Source organism: Salvelinus alpinus, chromosome 21, assembly GCF_045679555.1.
Source record: "Salvelinus alpinus chromosome 21, SLU_Salpinus.1, whole genome shotgun sequence".
In the NCBI taxonomy this organism is placed as follows: domain Eukaryota; kingdom Metazoa; phylum Chordata; class Actinopteri; order Salmoniformes; family Salmonidae; genus Salvelinus; species Salvelinus alpinus.
This window is the reverse complement of record NC_092106.1, coordinates 22,435,125-22,457,516: the sequence shown is the minus strand read 5'-3', so window position 1 is coordinate 22,457,516 and position 22,392 is coordinate 22,435,125. Positions and strand designations below refer to the sequence as shown.

The 22,392-nt window shown below is 43.3% G+C and overlaps 1 protein-coding gene across 2 annotated transcripts in view; it reads right to left on the bottom strand.

Moving 5' to 3' along the window:
- Positions 1–13,795: 13,795 nt before the first annotated feature.
- Positions 13,796–22,392, bottom strand: part of LOC139548053 (replication protein A 70 kDa DNA-binding subunit-like) — a 43,380-nt gene continuing 34,783 nt past the window's right edge. For both annotated transcript variants that reach the window (XM_071357364.1, XM_071357365.1), the window contains 3 exons: positions 20,806–20,913; positions 20,279–20,365; positions 13,796–14,727 (listed from right to left, as the gene is read on the bottom strand). In XM_071357364.1, the coding sequence (XP_071213465.1) occupies positions 14,620–14,727; positions 20,279–20,365; positions 20,806–20,913 (303 nt within the window). In that variant the 3' untranslated portion in view covers positions 13,796–14,619. The remainder of the gene's footprint in view (positions 14,728–20,278; positions 20,366–20,805; positions 20,914–22,392) is intronic.

Sequence of the window (22,392 nt, the reverse complement as noted above, 5' to 3'; positions counted from 1 at the left end):
AGAAAACACACACAAACAGTGCCTTCGGGAAGTTTTCAGACCCCTTGACTTTTCCCACACTTTGTACGTTACAGCCGCATTCTAAAATTGGTGGTTCCAAACTTCTTCCATTTAAGAATGATGGAGGCCACTGTGTTCTTGGGGACCTTCAATGCGGCAGAAATTTTTTGGTACCCTTCCCAGCAAGAGGCTGGGAGCTAGCGAGGTGTCTGCTGTCCATGAGATAATTGCCTGATGTCTTTCAGGAGAACCAGGATGGCGTCTAACGTCCTGCAGCTTGAGAACCGCCTCACCTCCCATTCACAGGGAAAACATATTTCCAGGTTGTTGTTCCTAATAGAAAAGTAGAAGTACAACAGATGGGTCTGTTCTCCTGCAGACCTGCAGCCCACCTGGTTTAGTGGCATTACTCAGTCTGTGAAGAAAGCTGTCCCTGACGCCTTCAGAGGAATGCACAGTGTGGATTGTTTGGAGATGGAATGGAATGCAATCCCAGCAGAGCTGAGGGACAGTATTAAAGATTCAACATGCTGTCAACTGTGCCAATGGTTGTGTAAGGCTCAGTCTCTAAGAAGTCATGGGGGCTTTTATCCAAATAGACATTGACAATCCCTATTGACTATTCTGAGTATATCTGTCCAGCTCTGAGAGGGGCTGATTATTGATTTATACAGAATCCAGAGACTGTAGCTTCACATGATGGCCATGCTACGTTACACCTCTCATCCTGATTCTAGGAAAATACCAAAGGACGGGAGTTAAAAGCCCCTGAATGGAGTTAGAAGTTAAAGTGTGATATAATTAGAGCGTTGGACTAGTAACCGAAAGGTTGAAAGATCGAATCCCCGAGCTGACAAGGTAAAAATCTGTCGTTCTGCCCCTGAACAAGGCAGTTAACCCACTGTTCCTAGGCCGTCATTGAAAATAATGTTCTTAACTGACTTGCCTAGTTAAATAAAGGTACAAAAATTATAAATCATGTATGGCATGCCATCACAATACACTACATGATGATTGGCACCTTTGAAGACCTGTACGTGTTACAGGCTACAAGCCCTACATCTCTATCTGAAGGCTTAATGAGGTTCAACATAACCGCTATGTCTTTTTAAATGGCAAAGTGCTCGGTTTACCGCAGACCTTAAAATGTACCGGAAACTCAGATATATATATTTTTATTCCTCTCAGAAACAAACTGTCTCTCTCTTCCACTGTTCTATTTCTTCACTGCAGTAGAAAAACAGGCATATCTAATCCTGGGAGGTTGAAGTATTGCCCTCAGTGTCACACATCCTTGGCTGCTCTTCTGTCTTCTCTCTTTATCTGTCTATGTCAGGGTACGGTGCTCGGCTGGGGACACAGTCACCCCTCCACATCCATCGGAGCGTCCGGTGGGAGGGGAGCTGTCCAAGGCACCAGCGCTGAGAGGCATGAAAGGGGGATTTAGATGACGCCCCACCCGCCGTTCCAGTGGGCTTTAGAAGCCCCGAAGTCAGACCCGGCGTCATACTGCCTTACCAGCCCACTCACCACGGTAAAGCCCCCAGCACGCCTCCGCTTAAAAGACACAACCTCACAATCAAACGTGACATATCTGCCTCTCGCTCGTCCTTACAGTCGTGTTACGTTCCAGGGTCTCAGAGTCTTAGTGACTGGGGGCTGTTGGCTACACACCAGGCTTCAGTAATCTACAAACATCCCCACGCAAGCACACATACTGGTACCCCCCACACACACCCTGCAGGCGCTTCATTAGCAGACATCAAAGACCTGCCAGAAAACACAGGGGTCACTAATGGTCCAAACAGAGACTTCAATTAAACAATCCAATGGGTGGCTAGGTAGCCTGGCATAGACCAGTGGTTGCTTCAGGGGACAGACTCCTCCCACACTGCTCTGCGGTGTTATCTGTGTCTCTACAGACCTGCATGCAGCGCCTAAGGCCCCTCTGAAGGATAATTCTGGCATCGCATAGCATCCTCTCTTTGTAATTATAGCACTTCAGAGTTTATGATACCGCATATTTGCTTCATCTTTCCTCAATGTTTGTCACAAAACCATTCCTCGCTTTGCTTTTCTCTCTTATTATATGCCCTGAGTTTTTGGTTTTACTAGGCAAATATGAGGCACAATGGTTGGTAAGTAATGATCTAGAATCATGGCTGTAGGGTAAATATCATCTGCCTAGTGAGAGCAATTGACTTGGCTGAGTTAAAGAGGCATCTGGGTGGTGGGTTTGCTCTGCTGCACCAGTTACTTTAGTCTCTGTAGGCTTTCTTCTCTCTCCTCTCTTTGAGTAGGGATAATTTAGAACGGTGTGGAGGAATAATTATTTAATGATTGCATTTAAGCCGATGGCATCTCTGTAATAACTTGAGAAGAGGTTATATCAGTGTGGGGAAGTAATGTTTCAAAATGGCAAAACAATTAATACAGGGAGTGGAACCTCCTAGCTTCTGTGCAAATACTTTTAGAAGGATATGTTTAATTCAACTTCTCCACCCTTCACCTGCCTGCCTGTCTTGCCTCCCCCTCACACACACATGAAGGACTACAGGGCTTCTTCACATTCAGCCTTGCCTTCAAGGGTCTGTAGGAAGATGTCAAAATAGAATCTGCAGCAGGACTTGTGTAAAGCTATATGTGCAGGCGTTCTGTCAGCCAGCAAGACAGTACAGCCCTGAACACCCAAACTCCCATTTTCTTCATTTCATTCCAGAAAAGGTTGCACTGACAGTGAGTAAATAAGCCAAATGCTCTTTCACTGGCCAGCTTGGAGTGTGTTGTGTGAGTGGGAGGGTGTATATTGTAGAAGGCAGCAAGAGAAATGACTCCGTCACAGCAGTAGATCACCCACATGAGCACCAGGAAGCCCAGATCACTAAAGACAGGGCAAGGCCTGTGGCGCCCAGATTGCTGCGTCTCAAATGGTACCCTATTTCATATATAGTTGCCTTGCCCTATGGGCCTTGGTCAAAATATGTGCACTATATAGGGAATACAGTGCAATTTGGGATGCACCCAGAGACAGGGCAAGGTCAAGGCCCTTTGGGATGCACCCAGAGACAGGGCAAGGTCAAGGCCCTTTGGGATGCACCCAGAGACAGGGCAAGGTCAAGGCCCTTTGGGATGCACCCAGAGACAGGGCAAGGCCTCTAGTTATCCCCAGCATGGGGTAAGTACTCTCTGGGCCTGGCCTGCTTGACACGGAGATAAGATCAGACCTTGGAGACAAATGCACACCCTATTTCCTACTACACAGTGCACTACTTTTGACCAGAGCGCTATAAGCCCTGGTAAAAAGTAGTGCACTAGGAATAGGATGCCATTTGGGATGCACATCAAAACTTTATTGGTGCATAAATCTAACAAATCTGTATGACTACATGAGCTTCAGATCAGTTCCCATAATACTGTGTAGACTAGAGTGACTGTGTAGGGACAGACTCGAGCCATTGAATCCATGCAAATGAAAAAGGCTGGCAAAGCCAGCAAATGTTCTGCAAATGTACTATTCTCTTTCTGAAGCCCACATTAATAAACCCAGCCATAGTCTCTCCCAGTCTCCCAGGACCAGCAGGCTAGCCCTCATGACTGGAATAACATTGCAGAGACAAACCCTTCGAAAAAGAGATGCTCAAAGCAAAACTACAGTGTGTGAGAAAGAGGGTGGGGTGGAGGGAGATGGAGGGGAAGGGGTTGTGAGAGAAAGGGGGATCTGTATTGATGTGGAACAGCTTCCCTCCAGTTCCCTCCAGCTTCCCTCCTCCGCATGCACGCACACGCACACCCATGTCCCAAAGGGTCATACACTCTTTGGCTGGAAGGGGAACCCACTAGCCTCACCAAACTATTAAAGGCTCTCAAACAGTGAGAGGGGAAGAGAGGGAGGAGAGGAGAGAGAGAATGGCAGCCAGCCAGAGAGGCAGCATGAGAGCAGAGCCTAGTTATATAATCAAACAGCCTGTCCTAACCTCCACCAGAGGGACCTAAAAAGACCTGTTTTTAGACAGAGAGACGGGAGTGAAGAGCAGAATGGTGAAAACTCTGAAGCAGACAGGCAGGGAGGGAGGGAGGGAGGATGGCAGGGAGGGAGGCAGACAAGAAGGAAGGGAGGGAAGGAGGGAGGGAGGATGGCAGGGAGGGAGGGAGACAAGAAGGGAGGGAGGGAGACAAGAAGGGAGGGAGGGAGGGAGGGAGGGAGGGAGGGAGGGAGGGAGGGAGGGAAGCAGGGAGGGAGGGAGGAGGGCAGGGAGGGAGGGAGGCAGGGAGGGAGGGAGGGAGGGAGGGAGGGAGGGAGGGAGGGAGGGAGGGAGGGAGGGAGGGAGGGAGGGAGGGAGGATGACAGGGAGGGAGGCAAGCAGGGAGGGAGGATGGCAGGGAGGGAGAGAGGGATGGAGGGAGAGAAGGTGGTGGTATTGTGTGAGTGTCTAAGAATAGAAGTAATCTGTGGGGTGCTGGTGCACTTTTCCAAGTCATTTAACGTGAACGGCAGTAAGAGGGAAGGTGATAATAGATACACATCAGGTGGTACAACTCGCTGGTCTTCATCCTCCCTGTTACGTCAGGGGAAAAAGAGAGACATTTCAGATTAAAAGCAGGAGAGTGGGTGTATGTCTAATATTTCTCTACATGTCAATGAGCTCTGACAGACCAAAGCAGTATTCACACCATGACTCTTTCTGCTGTCTAATCACCTGTTATCTTGACACTTCATTGAACTCTGAGATGATATCACTCCTCAGTATTCATTGATGAGCAGCTCCTTATTCAATGCAATTGGTCATCCAATTAAAAGAAGCCCAGACAAGGTCAGCTACACCTGTACACCCAGAAATACACCACAGTGGTTCTCAAAGGGCCTTGTGTCAGATTCAACAAAAGAGCAACATGAAACTTCAAAGTTATTTGAAATGGGAAGCCTTATCAGGCATAGCAATTTCACTGATGTGCCAGACCTTTGATGTTCTCGCCTTAGTTTTACCAATTTTTCTTTGTGATGTATGATTTATTGTGCATCTCAAAAATCTGCCTGCGCCATCCAAAAGCACTCTGACCGCGTTCCTGTAACTGTTGTTGACAGGATCAGGATCCCAACACTGCATCTGTTAAACACAAACACACACACACACACACACACACACACACACACACACACACACACACACACACACACACACACACACACACACACACACACACACACACACACACACACACACACACACACACACACACACACACACACACACACACACACACACACACACAGCAGCTAGTGACATTATAATCTATAAAACAGGGATGACCAAATATGATAATCTAGACCAGACTGGAGTTGAACAATAGACAGCCGTGTGTCCGCCTGTTAGCTCTGGGTAAATATTTACCTCCAGCACCTCGCAACACGGTGTTATTCTGACCCACTTTAAAACATGTTGAAGACAATGATTTTTGATGGCTCACATCAATAACAACAACATCAAACATGCCACCTACTCAACCTGATATGTGGATAGTATACTTAGCCTGTCTGTCTGTTCATCGCCTGGAAATTGCTATGAGTCATATTATCAGTGGCTGCTGCTGTGAGGAGACAAGCCATCCATAAGCCAGCCAATTGTATTTTAGGGGATGTTGATGAATATCTGGTCTTAAGTCTTTGCGACTTTACCTCCAGTATATATGGACGCTCTACGGGAAGCAGAGGAGAAAATCAAGAGGGAATGAGGAAGATTCATTTTGACTGAATCCAAAGAAAGTATGTATTTTTCAAGAATACAAGTGCCGGTAAAAATGACAGGCAGAGAAACAGGCAGCGGAGAAAAATTCCAACAGCAACTCTCATCATCGCTATCAGGATGTTTTATTCATTGGCATGGCCTTATAATCTAGTGCTTGAGAAAAGCAAACAAAAAGCCCCTATCTATAACCAAATCCAATTAAAGTGGAAAGGGGATAAGAGCCAGAGACATGTGTATGTACAGATTCAATCTACAGTGCTTTTGACAAGCTACAATGGATTATTACTTTATTTGATCACAACAATTATTGTGAATATCGGCTTTCCACCTGCCAGACATTTGATTGTCAGAGAAATGTTCTGCACTCACTTGAAGAGTGAGTATTCTGCCAACTATCTTTTCTCTCTCTAAACAACAATAGCCTTGGCTGGGCAGCCGTTCTAGTGCTGAGCAGAAGCCACGTGACCAGGATGTGTGGTCAAGTGCAGAAGAATACGCTGCTGCTTTTCAACTGTAACACCAGTGTTAATCATATCACAGATTACGTATTTACTTATGGCACTGCCTACTCCTAAGGACTTGTCTTTCAAATGACATCAGCAAGAATTTGGAATAGTAAGCCAGACAAAATTAAACGTGCTTATTTATATAATGAATATGAGTTTGGGAGGCTGAAATTATTAAATATTAAAGCATTAAACCTCTCACTAAAAGCTTCACTCGTACAGAATTATACTTAAACCCAAAATGTTCCTCCTGTAGATTATTAAGAATGGTTTATCCTCTCTTTAAAAATGGCCTTTTTACCTTCATCCAGATTACAACATCTAATTTTCTGTTCAAATGGAAAATTAAACCTTGTTCAAAGTATTGCCCTTTCTCAAACAAGCCATACACCAAGCTGATTATAATTTGAATTTCAGCCTCCAGAAAAGACAAAACAAATATTAAACTAAAATATACTCTTTTTTTATGTCGTTTTTATTAAAGGAATTATTAATAAAAATGGGGGAGTTATGTCACGCATACAGCTATCGAAAATATATGGGAATGTTTGCTCAATACAAAGTTACAACCAATTGATTGCAGAACTACCGCAGAAATGGAAACGGCAGGTGGAAGGGGGAGAAGGCAGGGAACCGGTCAGTCTGCCCTATATAAAAGACCAAAATTGGCTGAAAAAATTTGGTCTAAATAAAAAAACGTAACAGTTCCATTAGAGGACAAACATGCTGACAGCTGCAGCACACAGGTTACAAGACAGCTGGGAATACATCTTTGATGTTCTGATCATATGGCACATTATGAACTGATATACAAACAACGATTGATTTAACAATCCAAGTTTTTCAATGTAAATTATTATACAAAATTCTTGCTACCAACAAAATGTTATATATATGGGGCATACAACCATGTCAGCTATGCAGATTTTGGTATGGCCCCTTAAAACAGTTTTCTGGTCACAGGTTTAGGAGTGGCTAAAAAGTCATAACAATGTTCTAATATTAACGCTACAAATAGCACTATTGGGCAATCTGGAAAGCCATAGTCAATCAATCAACAACCTAATAATACTTTATGCAAAAAAATCATTTTTAAATCATAATCTGTTGATAATATGCATTTAGAAAGGTTCAGAATCTATGTAAGACATCACAGCACAGTTAAAAAATATATGGCACAAGAAAATCAAGACAAGGTGTTCTATAGAGATAGGTGGGATGGGCTGAGGGAAGCTGAGGGGTGGATTTAATCTGTAATAGTTACTAATCGGAAATAGTTCCTCATCTGTAATAGTTCCTCATCTGTAATAGTTCCTCATCTGTAATAGTTCCTCATCTGTAATAGTTCTTCATCTGCAATAGTTCCTCATCTGTAATAGTTCCTCATCTGTAATAGTTCCTCATCTGTAATAGTTCTTCATCTGTAATAGTTCTTCATCTGCAATAGTTCTTCATCTGTAATAGTTCCTCATCTGTAATAGTTCCTCATCTGTAATAGTTCCTCATCTGTAATAGTTCTTCATCTGAAATAGTTCCTCATCTGCAATAGTTCCTCATCTGTAATAGTTCCTCATCTGCAATAGTTCCTCATCTGTAATAGTTCTTCATCTGTAATAGTTCCTCATCTGTAATAGTTCCTCATCTGTAATAGTTCCTCATCTGTAATAGTTCCTCATCTGAAATAGTTCCTCATCTGCAATAGTTCCTCATCTGTAATAGTTCCTCATCTGTAATAGTTCCTCATCTGTAATAGTTCCTCATCTGAAATAGTTCCTCATCTGCAATAGTTCCTCATCTGTAATAGTTCCTCATCTGTAATAGTTCTTCATCTGTAATAGTTCTTCATCTGTAATAGTTCTTCATCTGTAATAGTTCCTCATCTGTAATAGTTCCTCATCTGTAATAGTTCTTCATCTGTAATAGTTCTTCATCTGTAATAGTTCCTCATCTGTAATAGTTCTTCATCTGTAATAGTTCTTCATCTGTAATAGTTCCTCATCTGTAATAGTTCTTCATCTGTAATAGTTCTTCATCTGCAATAGTTCCTCATCTGCAATAGTTCTTCATCTGTAATAGTTGTGACTGAAAATAATATACAGCATATCATGTGTACCGGACATGTCTGAGCACTATGAATCCAAATGTAAAAAATCTAATGAATCCAGATCTGTATATAAAATATAAAATATGTTATGTGATATTATGCAAAAAAAGTACCATTATGTAAAATGGTACTGCTTAGCAGGACAGAACATGGTCCAATTCACACACAGAACATCCCTGGTCATCCCTACTGCCTCTGATCTGGCGGACTCACTAAACACAAATGCATTGTCTGTAAATTATGTCTGAGTTCTGGAATGTGCCCCTGGCTATCTGTAAATAAAAAAATAACAAGAAAATTGTGCCTACTGGTTTGCTTAATATATGGAATTGGAAATGATTCATACTTTTACTTTTGATACTTAAGTATATTTTAGCAATTACATTTACTTTTGATACTTAAGTATATTTAAAACCAAATACTTTTACTCAAGTAGTATTTTACTGGGTGACTTTCACTTGAGTAATTTTCTATTAGGTATCTTTACTTCTACTCAAGTATGACATTGGGTACTTTTTCCACCACTGTATTTTTTTAACACGGGTAAATCCTTTAAAAAACCACAGGGATACGTGCACACACACACTCCCTCAGGTACTAGTGACGGGCATACGGGCACAGAGTCACAGTGCACAGTCACACACGCACACACACACACCCCTAGGTACTAGCGAAGGGGCACCAGCCAGGGCCATGAATCTTGAGAGATAAACACAGCGCTCCATCCATTACAATTACAGCAGCACCCCAGAGGGCCTCCTGGCCATCTGTCTCCATGGTGTCAGGGCCATGCTGGGGCCTGTGGGCCTTAACGCTCTGCTTCCTCAGCTCAGCACAGCTCAGCAAAGCATGCATCACCAACCCACCAGGGCTCACCGGGCACATGCTGAGCCAGAGGAGAGGACGCATGGAGCATCACAACAAACAAGGACTGGGGCTGTGTGTCCCAAATGGGGCCCTAATCCGTATATAGTGCACTAATTTAGACCAAGGCTCTGGTCAAAAGTAGAGCACTAAATAGGAATAGGTTGCAGTTATGGACGCAAATGGAGAGCTTCACAGTGTGCAATTACCACCAGAACAATGGTAGCCAATAGCTGACTCATACTCACTCATACAGTACACTGTCTGAAAAGTTACATTGTTAGTCTATTATCATTAGATTACTTTATTTCCCCATTTCAGGGTCTCAATTATGGACCCATTTTAAGATTAGACCGATAGATGATCCGATTATTTTTACTGGGGTCTTGGACTCGGTGATCAAATTTCCCATCCAGTTTGGTGCAGTACGGAGTGGACAGTCAGTCACAGAGCAGATTGTATTTCTCTAATGGCCCCATTACACCAGTTTCTATGAACATATGTCATTGACTCCACATAGAGTTCATTGTTTCTTACCTAGCATGAATGCTGAAGTGCTTGTCTCAGAAACAGACCATTCTTTCCCCTGAGTCACATACAAATGTGTGCACATGAATGTACACAAACACACCAGCACACACACACGCACACGCACACACACACACACACACACACACACACACACACACACACACACACACACACACACACACACACACACACACACCTATGTCTTCTTCTTCACGTTCTCCCCACACTTGCTCCAGTTTGACACTGCATGTGTAAAACTGTTTCAGCCGTCAACCCCTAGCTAAGTGAACACATGGACCCCCCTCAGTGTCTGGTATACATAAATGACAATACTGCTCCCCTCACATCTTTAAAATGTCAACATCTTTCTAAGAAACCAGAGAGGGTGGGGAACCATGACAAGATTCACTTGTGTTGTACTTAACGGCAGCTAAAAGTAGGTAAAAAAAATGACATAAATCTACAAGCAGTATATTTGTAAATGCATCAGGGGTAACCAGGTTCATACTGTTTACAGTGCTCTATCTACTGCATAGAAAATCTGCATATCAACTGATTTCTCCAGTTTAAGTTTCCTCTACAGGTGCGGAAAATAAATCTGCTAGTTTACAATTTATCTCACAAATCAAAATTCTCTATAAGAACAGAGACTCATCAAATTCCTTACCATCTGAGTGAAACAGATGAGCAGCACCAGCAATGCCAGTCAAAGGTTCTCACCAAGCAGCTGTTGATAACAACACTATCCTATCCACCCATCACAGTATGCTTAGCCAAGCTGGGAACACTGCACACGCTATCTATAAAAGTCAGCCGTGTCACAGTCAGGAGGGCAAGACGGTACATGCCTACAAGGTAATCAGAGAGGTTTGAGGTGTTAACCAGGTTTAGATAGATAACTCCTAGGTACTCTGAACTCTGCGAGTGGAGCGTAGGGGAGGCCATGCCCCAGGGAGCCAGAAGCAGCCATTTTGGTGCTACACAGATCCCACTCTTCTGTCTGACCTGTTCAATAGAGACTTGACGTCTTAGCAGATATATACGTTAACAGTAGTGTAGCATCTGGGAGCATATTTCATATAGATTAAGAAGATCCCCTACTGTGCTAATGTAACAGGGTTGGTTATGTTTCCACTTGCCTCTAAAGAAATGTGTATTTGATGTTCAAGCATTCTTATTGGTTAGTTCAACTCTGATGACAATAAGGGGTGTTGTGATTGGCCCCGCTTGCAGATAGGGGGAGATCGCGAACGTCAGGTCTTCCCAGTATGAAAATGTGATGCAAGGGGTAGGTCACATTCTGAATACTGTTTTCTATTTTCTATTTTACAATGTGTACAAGTTTGCTGTACGTTACTGATTTTATACATGTGTGGGTATATGGTACCTGTTAGGGATTGAAGGGCTTTCTGGGATGTGCTTTGGCATATGATTGCTATAAATAATTGTGTTAGCTAGCATACACTGATGTCATGGTCACATAAGCCACGGCTAACACAGTTGTCTTCATGCTACAGATTTTGCCATCGACAGCCATCAACACTGTTAAGCCCTGCACAACTAACGTGCTGTTTCCAATTTAACAACAGGTATTTACACATGTTATATTTTGTATTGTATTTTTGTATTTTGTTGGCCCAGTATGAAAATGTGATGCAAGGGATTTTGCCATCGACAGCCATCAACACTGTTAAGCCCTGCACAACTAACGTGCTGTTTCCAATTTAACAACAGCAGAAATAAATGATGCTCAACTGGGACTACTGGCCGAAGTTATTTATTTTGTGAAAACACAACGCATGGAGAGTACATTATACATCTGTTACACTATTCAGACATCTGTTTTCAGGGTGAGATCTGGGAATGTCCTCTGATCCCAAGTCTGATGCTTGTGTGTCTGTACAGTCCCTGTATGTTTCCGATGCTGATGACAATCTAACTCCTTCCTATGTGCTTCAATATAGTTTGTATTTTTTCATTCATTCAATTGAAAGACGGATTACACTACAGTACATTGAGGCCCGACTGATTGTGATTTTTACCTACAGTGGGTATAATAAGTATTCACCCCATTGGATTGTGCACATTTTGTTGCGATACAAAGTTGGATTGAAATAAATTTCATAGTGATTTTTTTTGTCATTGATCTACACAAAATATTCCATAATGGCAAAGTGAAATGAATTCTACACATTTCTACAAATACAAATTAAACAACAAAAATATAGTCGCTGCATAAGTATTCACCCCCTTTGTTAAGGCAAAATTAGTTTGTAAGTAAAATTTGGCTAAACAAATCACATAAGCTACAGTACATGGACTCATTGTGTGTGAGATAGGGGTTCACACAATTGTTTAATGACTACCCCTTCCTCTGTCCCCCATACATACATCTGTAGGGTCCCTCAGTCAAGTATTGAATTTCAAGAACAGATTCAAATACAAAGACCAGGGAGCTTTTCGAAAGCCTCAAAAAGAAGGGCAGTGCTTGGTAGATGGGTAATAATAACAAATCTGACACTGAACATTTGTCATCCAGTTTTGGTGTGTGATTTGAACATCTCTATAAGCATGGTCAACTTAATAATTATGCTGTGGATGATGTATTAAACCACCCAGACACATCAAAGATGCAGCTGTCCTTCTGAACTGAGCTGCAGGACAGGAAGAAAACTGCTCAGGAATGTCACCATGAGGCCATTGGTGATTTTAAAACAGCTAGAGTTCAATGGCTCTGCCAACCCCCAGGTCCCCATCTGTAACGCCCATTTGTTGTCAAGGTAATAGTTGAGTGGGAACTAATTCTGATTATTACACAAAAATGTAATTCAGTTTAATTGAATGTGTCAGCCAATATGTGTCATTATAACAAGTGTAAAATCAATTGTAAAAGTGCATTAAAATCGAATGTTCTATCTAATTGGTAGTCTGCATGGCATAAATAATTTAGCTAGGTGTAAAAGGCTGGCATATTCTGACGACTCCTCAGGATAAGCTTGAATGAAGTGATATTATTCCTTCACCATGTTTTAAATTAGTAGTCTACATGCAGGATGTAAGAACTATTTATAATGTGATAGACTTGACTCCCCAAAACCGTCAAAATGTGTGAGTGCGTCATGGAATTAAGTGTTTGAGCTCAGCGACAATCACTGGCTCACCCCTCACGGAGCCCAGAGGTTATTACCATGGTTACATGTGTGACTGACAGGCCGAGAGTGTGGGGGGGATTCACAAACCGATCCGCTCAGCTTTGACACTAGTTATCTTCGGAGCCAAAATACAACAGCCATCCCAGCCAACAAATGACAACAGCGGCGTTATATAGAGGAAACTTCTAGGAAGTCTTCCTAGGGGAAATCACCATATAAAGAAGCAGAGGGTGTCAGTTTGAGAGGTGGGGGGAGGAAGGGGGGGAACGAAGACAAACTCAAGCAATGAGGCACAGCTAAAAAGAACAACATTTTGAACAGCGGGAAGACAGCTTTAATCCATCTCAGCTACACACAATGGGCCGAAGATGCAGCGTTCAGTGGAAATGCGATGGTTATCAGAAGAAAAATGGGGAAGAAGAGCTTTACTGATGTTCTGCTTTAATACAACATGGAAGTCAAGACTGCAGGAGGGTATCAGTGGCACATCTGAGCTCCACATCTGGAGATAGATGTTCGTCCCAATTGGCACCCTATATAGTACACTACTTTTGACCAGAGCCTTATGGGCTCTAGTGCACTGTAAAGCGAATAAGGTAGCATTTGGGATGCATCCAGAGAGTACTGTGAGCCAGCTACTGAATACATCTTTTTAAATGCAGCAACAAAGATTAAGGCTCCAGACCTGTCCCACGGCCCCCACCCCACTGCCTTCTCTTTAAATGGGCTGAGACCTGGTTAACCTGCCTGCTGTACAACATGGTTACACTCAGACATTTATCTGGCTACACTCCAGCAGTGCATTCTAACATATCACATTAACCTGGGCCCTTTACTCATATCTGTCAACAGAACAAAGCAGAAAACATTCATTTACACAGACCCGACAACTCCTTCACTTTTGATCAAAATACAGGTTTATTTTTATGTAATCAATTGACCAAATAGATGTAAAGAAAAATTATTGCTGTCTGAAATATTCTAACTTAAGAGGTACTGAAAATAATTACAAAAATGAAACCATGTATCTACATAAATACAGTACAGCGCATTTCCCGTATTCTGCCTGCTCTGTGTGAGAGTTAGAAAATCCCTGCTCTTATCAGGGATGGGTAGGTCCAGGCATAGTGATGGTGGGAGCGAGTGACAGAGAGCGCTAGTTACAGTACAGACCCCTCTGCGTATACAAAACACCCATGCAATAATAGCTGACTTAAGACAGACCACACAGCTATGATTTCTGTGGTTAAGACTGTCCCATCCCAGGCACCATTCATCCCTCCCTCCATTTTATCCACCACCCAAAATGTCAGCAGTTTCGGAAGTCACCCCCCACCCATCACCATAACACAGAGAGATATAATACTGCCCCAGCAGCACTCTCTCTAGATTACTGGTTGGGCCAAGAAGACAAAACCAAACTTCCAGTACATTCAGCATAGTTAACATATTCAAAGTTCAGTGACTTACAGAGTAACATGGACAGAGCTAAATAAAAAGTATAGAATAGTAACACTTCGGTTACGTCTGAAATGACACCCTATTCCCCATGTAGTGCACCACTTTTGGTCAAAAGAAGTGCACTACATAGGGTATAGGGTGTCATTTGGGATGAAACCTAGGACTGGTTCACAGTCAGTCTGGCAGGTTGGGAAGTGCTGCGGCTGCAGATCAGGGGGCGAAGCTTGAACATAGCCGAGGGGGAAAAGCGAGCGTTCTTATTGGGCGGAAGCCATCTTCCTGATGTTCATGATGAGTCTCTTGCTGTACTCCTTGTGGTCCACAGGTTTCACCTCCATCACCGTGGCCTTGATCCGGGACTCGTCCTAAAGGGACAGGGGAACACATGGAATAGATGTTACATGATGTCCCCCTCAGTGTCCATTCACTACACTAGCTATCTCCCAATTATCTCTCCTTCCTCCCAAAGTGTGAACTTATTCACTTCCCTTCACTGATTTCAAAGTAAATGACTGGTACAAGAAATGTGGAGGAAATTCTCTATAGCCCATGCCTCCACCAACAATGGTTTAGATTTGTGGGAAGTAGTATATTACTGGGATGCACCCACTGCGCTAGAGGGAAGACAAACCACCACAAACCCCTGCCATGTGCAGTAGATCACCCGCTGGGTGTCAACAAACAGTGGCCATTCAACATGTAGAATCATTAGGAAATTAACAGAAAAAGACAGCCGAGGTTCTGTGGTCAATAGGCCGGACACCCGCTGCTTTTAACTGTTGGTCTACATGGTCTGTTTGGACTTTTACTGGAATGCATGTTATACAAGCTTGTTCAGCCAAGGACAAAGCTTGGATTCACCACAGGTCACTGACTGCAGGTTCAGCCAGAGAAAGCAGCACTAAGTAGGCAGGCAGCCTGGTACCAGAGAGATTATCCTACTTCCCTAACACGTTAGAAAATGTGATATTTGAAGAGTCTGTATTTAAAATCTGCCATTTAAATGGATGGTGATGCAACCTCTGTGCACTGCGACAGAGACAGCGTTTAAATGTTCTCACCACCTCCGCATCTGTCTAGAGTAGATAAGGTCATCCACCTGGTCCATCACTCTTTAAAGAGGCGGCTAGTCACCGGCTACAGTCACCTGCTACGTCTCAAATGACACCCTATTCCCATTTCCTTACATACTGCACTACTTTTGCCCAGAGCCCTATCGAGCCTGGTCAAAAATACATGCTCCTTTCAATTGACTCACTCTTATTAGAGCCTGAGAGAAAACAAGCCCCCTCTTCTTGTCCCCTCACTAAGAGGAAATCCTATCCTTCTAAGCAGGCCTTACATAACACAGGGCATAAGTGCACGCTGTAGCAAAACATTTTCCAACGGAAAGCTAAAATATGTGTTTCATATTGGACTGGTAGTTCAAGTAGTCCCTCCCTGTTCGTCAGTTTTCTTCTGTTTTGGTGGATAATGAATGCGACCCAGCAGAAGGTTAGATTCGACAGTCATCACCATCCTAGTCTTCTCTCTCTTTGCAGATCTCTACAGAACAATCCTCAGGCAAGGGTAATAGCTATGCTGCTGCTAAAATGCTAATTGTACACAGTGAACACAAAAGATCAAAACGCTGCAATCAATTGCCGATCTAGAATTTTCTCAGAGGAGAAATACCCATTTCCTGAGTGGGGTGAGCATTGTTCTAGGCTGTGTATGTGCAGGTGGCGGGGCAGGGTGCAGAGCGGGGCGAGGGAGGGTGTCATAGGGTGCGTGACAGAAGGAAATTAGGGTGTTGTAGCACTCCTCTCTCTCACATGGGCTTAAAAAGGACTATCTGCCCTGTGGTTACGATCTGCCCTGTGGTTAGGATCTGCCCTGTGGTTAGGATCTGCCCTGTGGTTACGATGCACTCACTCCATTAGGTTCAGCTAAAAAGCTATTTATGCAGTCTGGATGTTAGTGCATTCACACTCTCCTATCTGGCTCTAACCAGGGCCAGATTGAACGCTTGAGAAGGTATACAGCAACGTTATGGTTCAGCGGATGACCTCAGCCATGTGGGGTTTGACTTCTGCAGACATCTGCAGCCTGTGGTCCACTGAGCACCTCCCATGTTTACAATACTAGTTATTACGGTCATATTTTTACAGCCAAAAAATGATTGAACCATGGTTTAATTGTTCACTGTTCATTGAATTGAAGTGCTAGCTGCAATGGATATCTTCTCATTGCTACAGCAATAAACAAGAATGATGTAACCATGGTTGCATTGTGACTGTTCATAGAAGTAGTCCACTCCATGAAATGCACTACAGAAGATACGTCCCCATCTCTAGCAGAGGTCTGTTGGTTGCAGCAGGTGTAGAAACTAGACCGAAGACAGCGGTCCTGACAGGGCTGTGGTGTAGTGTCAGTCCTGTGCTGCCCCCACCTCGGTTTACATGCTGACACAGTGTGGCTGGGGCGGGGGGGGGGCTCAGCTCGGCTAGCTTACCAGCATGTGTGCGATGGATGTGACAACACTTTGTGTGTCTGTGCCTACACTCAGGCTTCAGACAGCTCAGGCCCTGTTTGTTCCAGCCACACATAAAACTATTTTACATTTGGGGGGGGTCGCTGATATGATATATTTAAGATACTCTTTAAAGAGTTAGGGTTTCAGACGTTTTCAAAAGATGGGTGGGGACTTCCGCTGTCCTGACAAAAGGGGGAAGCTTGTTCCATAAGCTGCCCAGCATCCCTACAAAGTGCACACACACCCCACAGATACACACAGTGCAGTTCCAATGAGACCTTTCTATAATAGTACTAAGTGTGCCAGTGTTGCTATGGTAGTGGGAGCAGAAACCTGACTAACCAAATCACACATGAAAAGGGCATCAGTCTTTTCATCCTGTGTGCAGCGGCTCTGAAACAGACACAGCAGCAGAGATGAAGGGTAGTCTGGAAATAGTCCCTCGTCATTTTCTACCATCTAATGAGTAACTCCCTCCCTCGTCACTCTGCTTTAGTCCCCCAACTCACCCTCACCTCCCTTTTCTTCCCCCAGAGCACACTCCTCTCACGCACAGGTCTCGCAGGCTCACACACACACGAGCCTACTGCACTGCAGCTCCACAAGCGAGTGTGACAGAGTTTGTCAAGCGATTAGTGTTGGTCACATCTTGCCAGAAAGGCAGGATTTATGTGGGCAAAGCGAGGAGAATCAGACTGCCGCTTGCTATGCAAATCCACAGCACTTCTCTGCTTCTTCTTCCGTAGTACTAGTGCACTGGGCTCGGCCTGTCATGGTTTGGAAAGAGATGGAAGACAGACATCTATTTGAGAACTTGACATGGTTTTATGTCCGATGTGCTCTCTTTTCTCCAATGTCCCCCAGACAACCAAGCACTGGAAACAGACTAAACAAGTTACAAGGACTAAACTGTCTGGACGAAGAGAGAAAAGTGAGAGCTAGGGGGAGGGAATAAGAGCACTGTACAAAGTTACAGCTGGGTTACGATCACGTATAGGCTAATCATTGTTATTTATAAACTATGCTTCTCTCACCTCCTGATTCCTCACACAATGATCAAATATATTGTCATGGCTAATAAATACATGGCTAAGCTGCATCTCTTCCATCAACACAATATCATGTCTCTGGTAGTCTGTCTGTGGTCAGAGCAGCAGGTAGGTAGCTACAAGGTCACCTCTGGAAGCGACTTTGTTTTCTCATCTAATTCTGCATTATACAATCTCCAATTACTGATGAAGAACTGCTTGAGTAAAAAAAAAAAAGATATACATTCTGCTGATAATTTCCCAACATTAACTAAGTTTATTAGACAGATGCCATCTAACACAGCTGCTCTCATATGATGCTATAGTACTGATGTCTAGTAAAGTATTGGTATGAGTCATTAACCATATGATGCTATAGTACTGATGTCTAGTAAAGTATTGGTATGAGTCATTAACCATGGCAACCATGAACAAAAACATGGACTTTGTCAATTAGTGACACAAAAATGAATAAAGTATTGCAACAGTTACAATTCCCAGCCCTAATGTCAATATGAGACCCTTACATTGTTCATCCTACATCAGAAAACATGCTCTACAACCTAGCTACACAACTCAAAGTAAGAAAAACTGTTTTTTTTCCTCTCAAGGAAAACTGGCTTGCAGCAGAATGCCCAGATATGTTTTAAGGAAACATTTGCTTGAGGCAATGGCCAGGACATCCTTGAAACAGCAAGCTGCCGAGGCTGAGCTGACTGTGTTCACACACACACACACACACACACACACACACACACACACACACACACACACACACTGTGACAGACAGTGGTCTCTACTCTTCTGTTGTTAATGGGCCTCCCTGGCAGAGTTCCAACTCTCCCTGTTCTCAGTCCCAAACCAATCAATTATTTTATGCTGTGCCCTCAAAACAAGGCTCCATCTGTGTAGCTTCCAGGAGAGGGTGACCACAACTAATCTGTGTGCACCTTTCACACAGCCCCTGAAAACGAGCTGTCGTCTCAAGAAAACCCACCGTCTGTTCTATTCTGTGGTCTCTCTCTACAGACGAAGGGATGGAAGGAGAAGAGGCAATTCAACCAATAAAAGGAGAAATGCCACAGCCAAATGCTGATATTTGTCAGGCCAATTGGAATATGAACGTCACACACAGCTGAACATAGAAAGAAGCTGTTTACATACCGATTTCAATAAATTGGCATTCTGTCAAACCTCTGAACAAGATGTATGTGTGTCTGTGTTTTTTCCTCCCATCCAGATGACTGGAATGGAACCAGACAACCTCTACCTCAGTTGGCAACACGCTCTGATATGAAGTAATAAATGTCTGTTAGGCTTGAGCAGTATACCGGGGCATTTGGAAAAAGCCACATGATGGTTAATCAATACTGTCAATAGCACAGATTTTTTGTTGTTGAATTTAATCAAGTTGAACATTTGTTGCTACTTTTTAAAGTAAATACCTGCAGTCAATTTGTGTAATACGTTAGGAGATGAAGAACATTGCGTTCTTCATTTCACCTGTTACATTATTACAAGCACACAATGACAAGAGACCGGAGCCTTGTTGTGCAGCACGCGCCAGGTGATCTAGTTACAGTACGGAACTCACAACTAAATATTTGCCAGCTAAACATCTTATAACTATTAAGTTAACTGTCTAAAATGTGCTAAATGCTCTGCAGTTCTGCATTTGGTTTGCTAATTTAGTAGCTAGTTAGCTATCTATCTGGTTAGCTTCTTCCAAAATTAAGCACTCGCTTGGTAACAGCAGAGAATCCCCTCCTGGATCAAGAGCCTTGCTAGCTAATATTTGTTTTGTGCAGAAAACTGTTACTTGTATAGTTTAAGTCTGAATCTGTACAAAATGTTTGCAATGTGCTCATTAGCATTTAGTTAGCATTCTCTACAGGTTTTCACATGTACTTGTTAGAATTGCTAACCTTCGGATTACAGAGTATCAGTGGGGTTTGAAAACAGCGCCCCTTGTTTTCAGTGTCGGTATTACGTGAAGATATGGCAATCTGGATACCGCCCAAGCCTGATGTCTGTCATTTTATACATTTAGTCAAATCAATATATCGGTTGACTGATTAAAAATCGGCTGATATTGGGCTTTTCCCTCAATTTTAGATCTATCATATCGGTCTTTATACCACCGATATTGACAAATGATGAACAAAAACATGCTAATCTGAGTGCTTCTGTTCACTTAATAATGTTTGTTTTCAATTGTAAGAAATCACATTCAAAGGTATCTTTGAAGAGACATATCACGTCTGAAAAACAATGCATCGGCCGATAAATTGTAACAGGTATAGCCTACTTTGCCTCCCAAAAATAAGCATCGTATTGGATCCCAAAATCCCATATCTGTCAGGCGCTACTTACATTGTAGGTCTCCAGCTTGACTCTGTTACGGAAAACGAACGTGTGGAAGTTGGCCTGCTGAAAGATCTCCTCGAAGGCAGCTTCATTCTGCATGAAAATTAACAAAATGGGATCAATTTAACATTAATGACAATCAGAAACTTGCTCGTTTACATTAAAAAGCCATTGTTTTAATCAAGATGTCTGGTTCTAAATCAAAGCCGTTTTCTATCTAATTTAAAAAACAATGTACGTAGCGCAACATTTTCTGTTAAAAACCACTTGTGATTATTTCAATAGAAGTCCTTGGGTTATAGAGGTTGTATGAGGGCCTACAGAGACCACACGGCACAGCAGCCTGTTTAGGCTGTGGTAGCTGGTGCTGGTGGCTGGCAGGGACAGGCTAGAGTAGACGCACTGGGGTTCAGCACCTCCCCTAGGCCCTTTCCTCAGGCCAGGCTTTGAACCAGACAGAGAAGGAGCGAGACAGGGTGACAGGCGGGCAGACAGGGAGACAGACCGGCAGGCAGACAGACAGGCAGGCTCACCGAGTCCTTGAGCTGCCCTAGGTAAGCAGCGTTCTGTCCCAAGATGGCTTCAGCACTCTCCTGAAAGCAGGTCACCCACTGGTTGTCCCCGTAGTCTGCTATGTTGGCCTGCAGGGCGAGAGGAGGAACATAGAGACAGACACATGGTAGGAGTGAGTACTGGGGAAAGTCAAAGGGAAAGGTCACCTGGGCTTTGTTGATCATAGGTTGCAACATAAATAGCACCCTATTCTCTTTATAGTGCACCACTTTCGACCAGTGTGCAATGGGCCCTGGTCAAAAGAAGTGCAACACATAGGGAATGTTAACTCGAAATGACACAACGACAAGGTTCCAGTTTAACAAAGTTTACTCTACTATATGAACACACTACAAGGTAGCCATTACACTCAAGGCTAGGTCCAACAACCACCAGACTTCCTGCGCATGCGCACTCTTGACTGAGTGATAGCCCCGTAATAACAGAAATATAGGGATACTTAAAACATGAACTTAACAATCTCCCCCTTTTCTTTAAAGACAAAAAAAACCATCAACAACATAATTAAATGTCCAAGTATTATTCAAGATCCCCATTACAAATGGGTTGTGTGACAGTTTTTATTTGTATTACTCAAGCTGCCACTTTCCATTACTGAGGAGCGAGAGCCTGTAGGAGCACAAGACCGGATGCTCCCTTTTTAGTCAGACAGTCAGCAAGCTGTTCCTTTGTGGTCGACCACAGAATCCGCTGGATTCTCTGTGCTTGAATAAGTTCCTTGATGCTGCTAATCTCAAAGTCTTTTCTCTGTGACAGACTTGGTTGACTTCACAGCATCAACTAATGAGTAGTTGTCAGTGACACAAACTACAGGTAGGAAGTGCCATTTTGTCCCACCAGTGATAACCTAGCGAAGCATCACTGAAGACAACTAGTTTCAAAGAGTCATCTTTTCCAACATGCTGAAACTTTAAAGTCACTTGTTGTGATTTCAGTTTACGAACAACTTTGTTTGCCTCATGAATGGTTTGTACAGTGGCGTGTTTTGTGTTAGATGCAAAGTTGCAGCCATCAAACATCAGGTCTACTCTGTCTAGCAACCCATAGAATTTGTCCTATCTTTGACCTCAATTGACCAGCTTCAATTCCACAGAGGGGAATTCCTTTGTACGGCTCTTGAAGAATCCATGTGGATGGGTTGAAGATTCTTGATATAGCTCTCCTGTTGCATCAGTATTTTTCCATCAACTGTAATAAACTCTATGCCAACATAACAAATGATCATGCTCCTCACGGCCAACCTAGAAAACAGCTTTGAGGTGTGGAATCACAGTTGAAGCAAAGGTCTGTGAGCCACCCCAGATAGTCATCAACATGACAGGCAAGTACTCCAGTCACATTGCAGTCTTGATCAAGCCAATAGAAGACTGCAGGATCCACTTGTGACATTTTTCCACCTGTATTCAGCATTGTTGCCTTGACTTTGTTGTACCAGTTGAGTGGTCCATCTGCCAGTCCATACACACACTTTTTTAGTTTCCACAGTGTTAGTTCACTTTAAGCTTCGGGCGGAGGTCGGATGTGAATGTCACCTTGACATCTCTGTT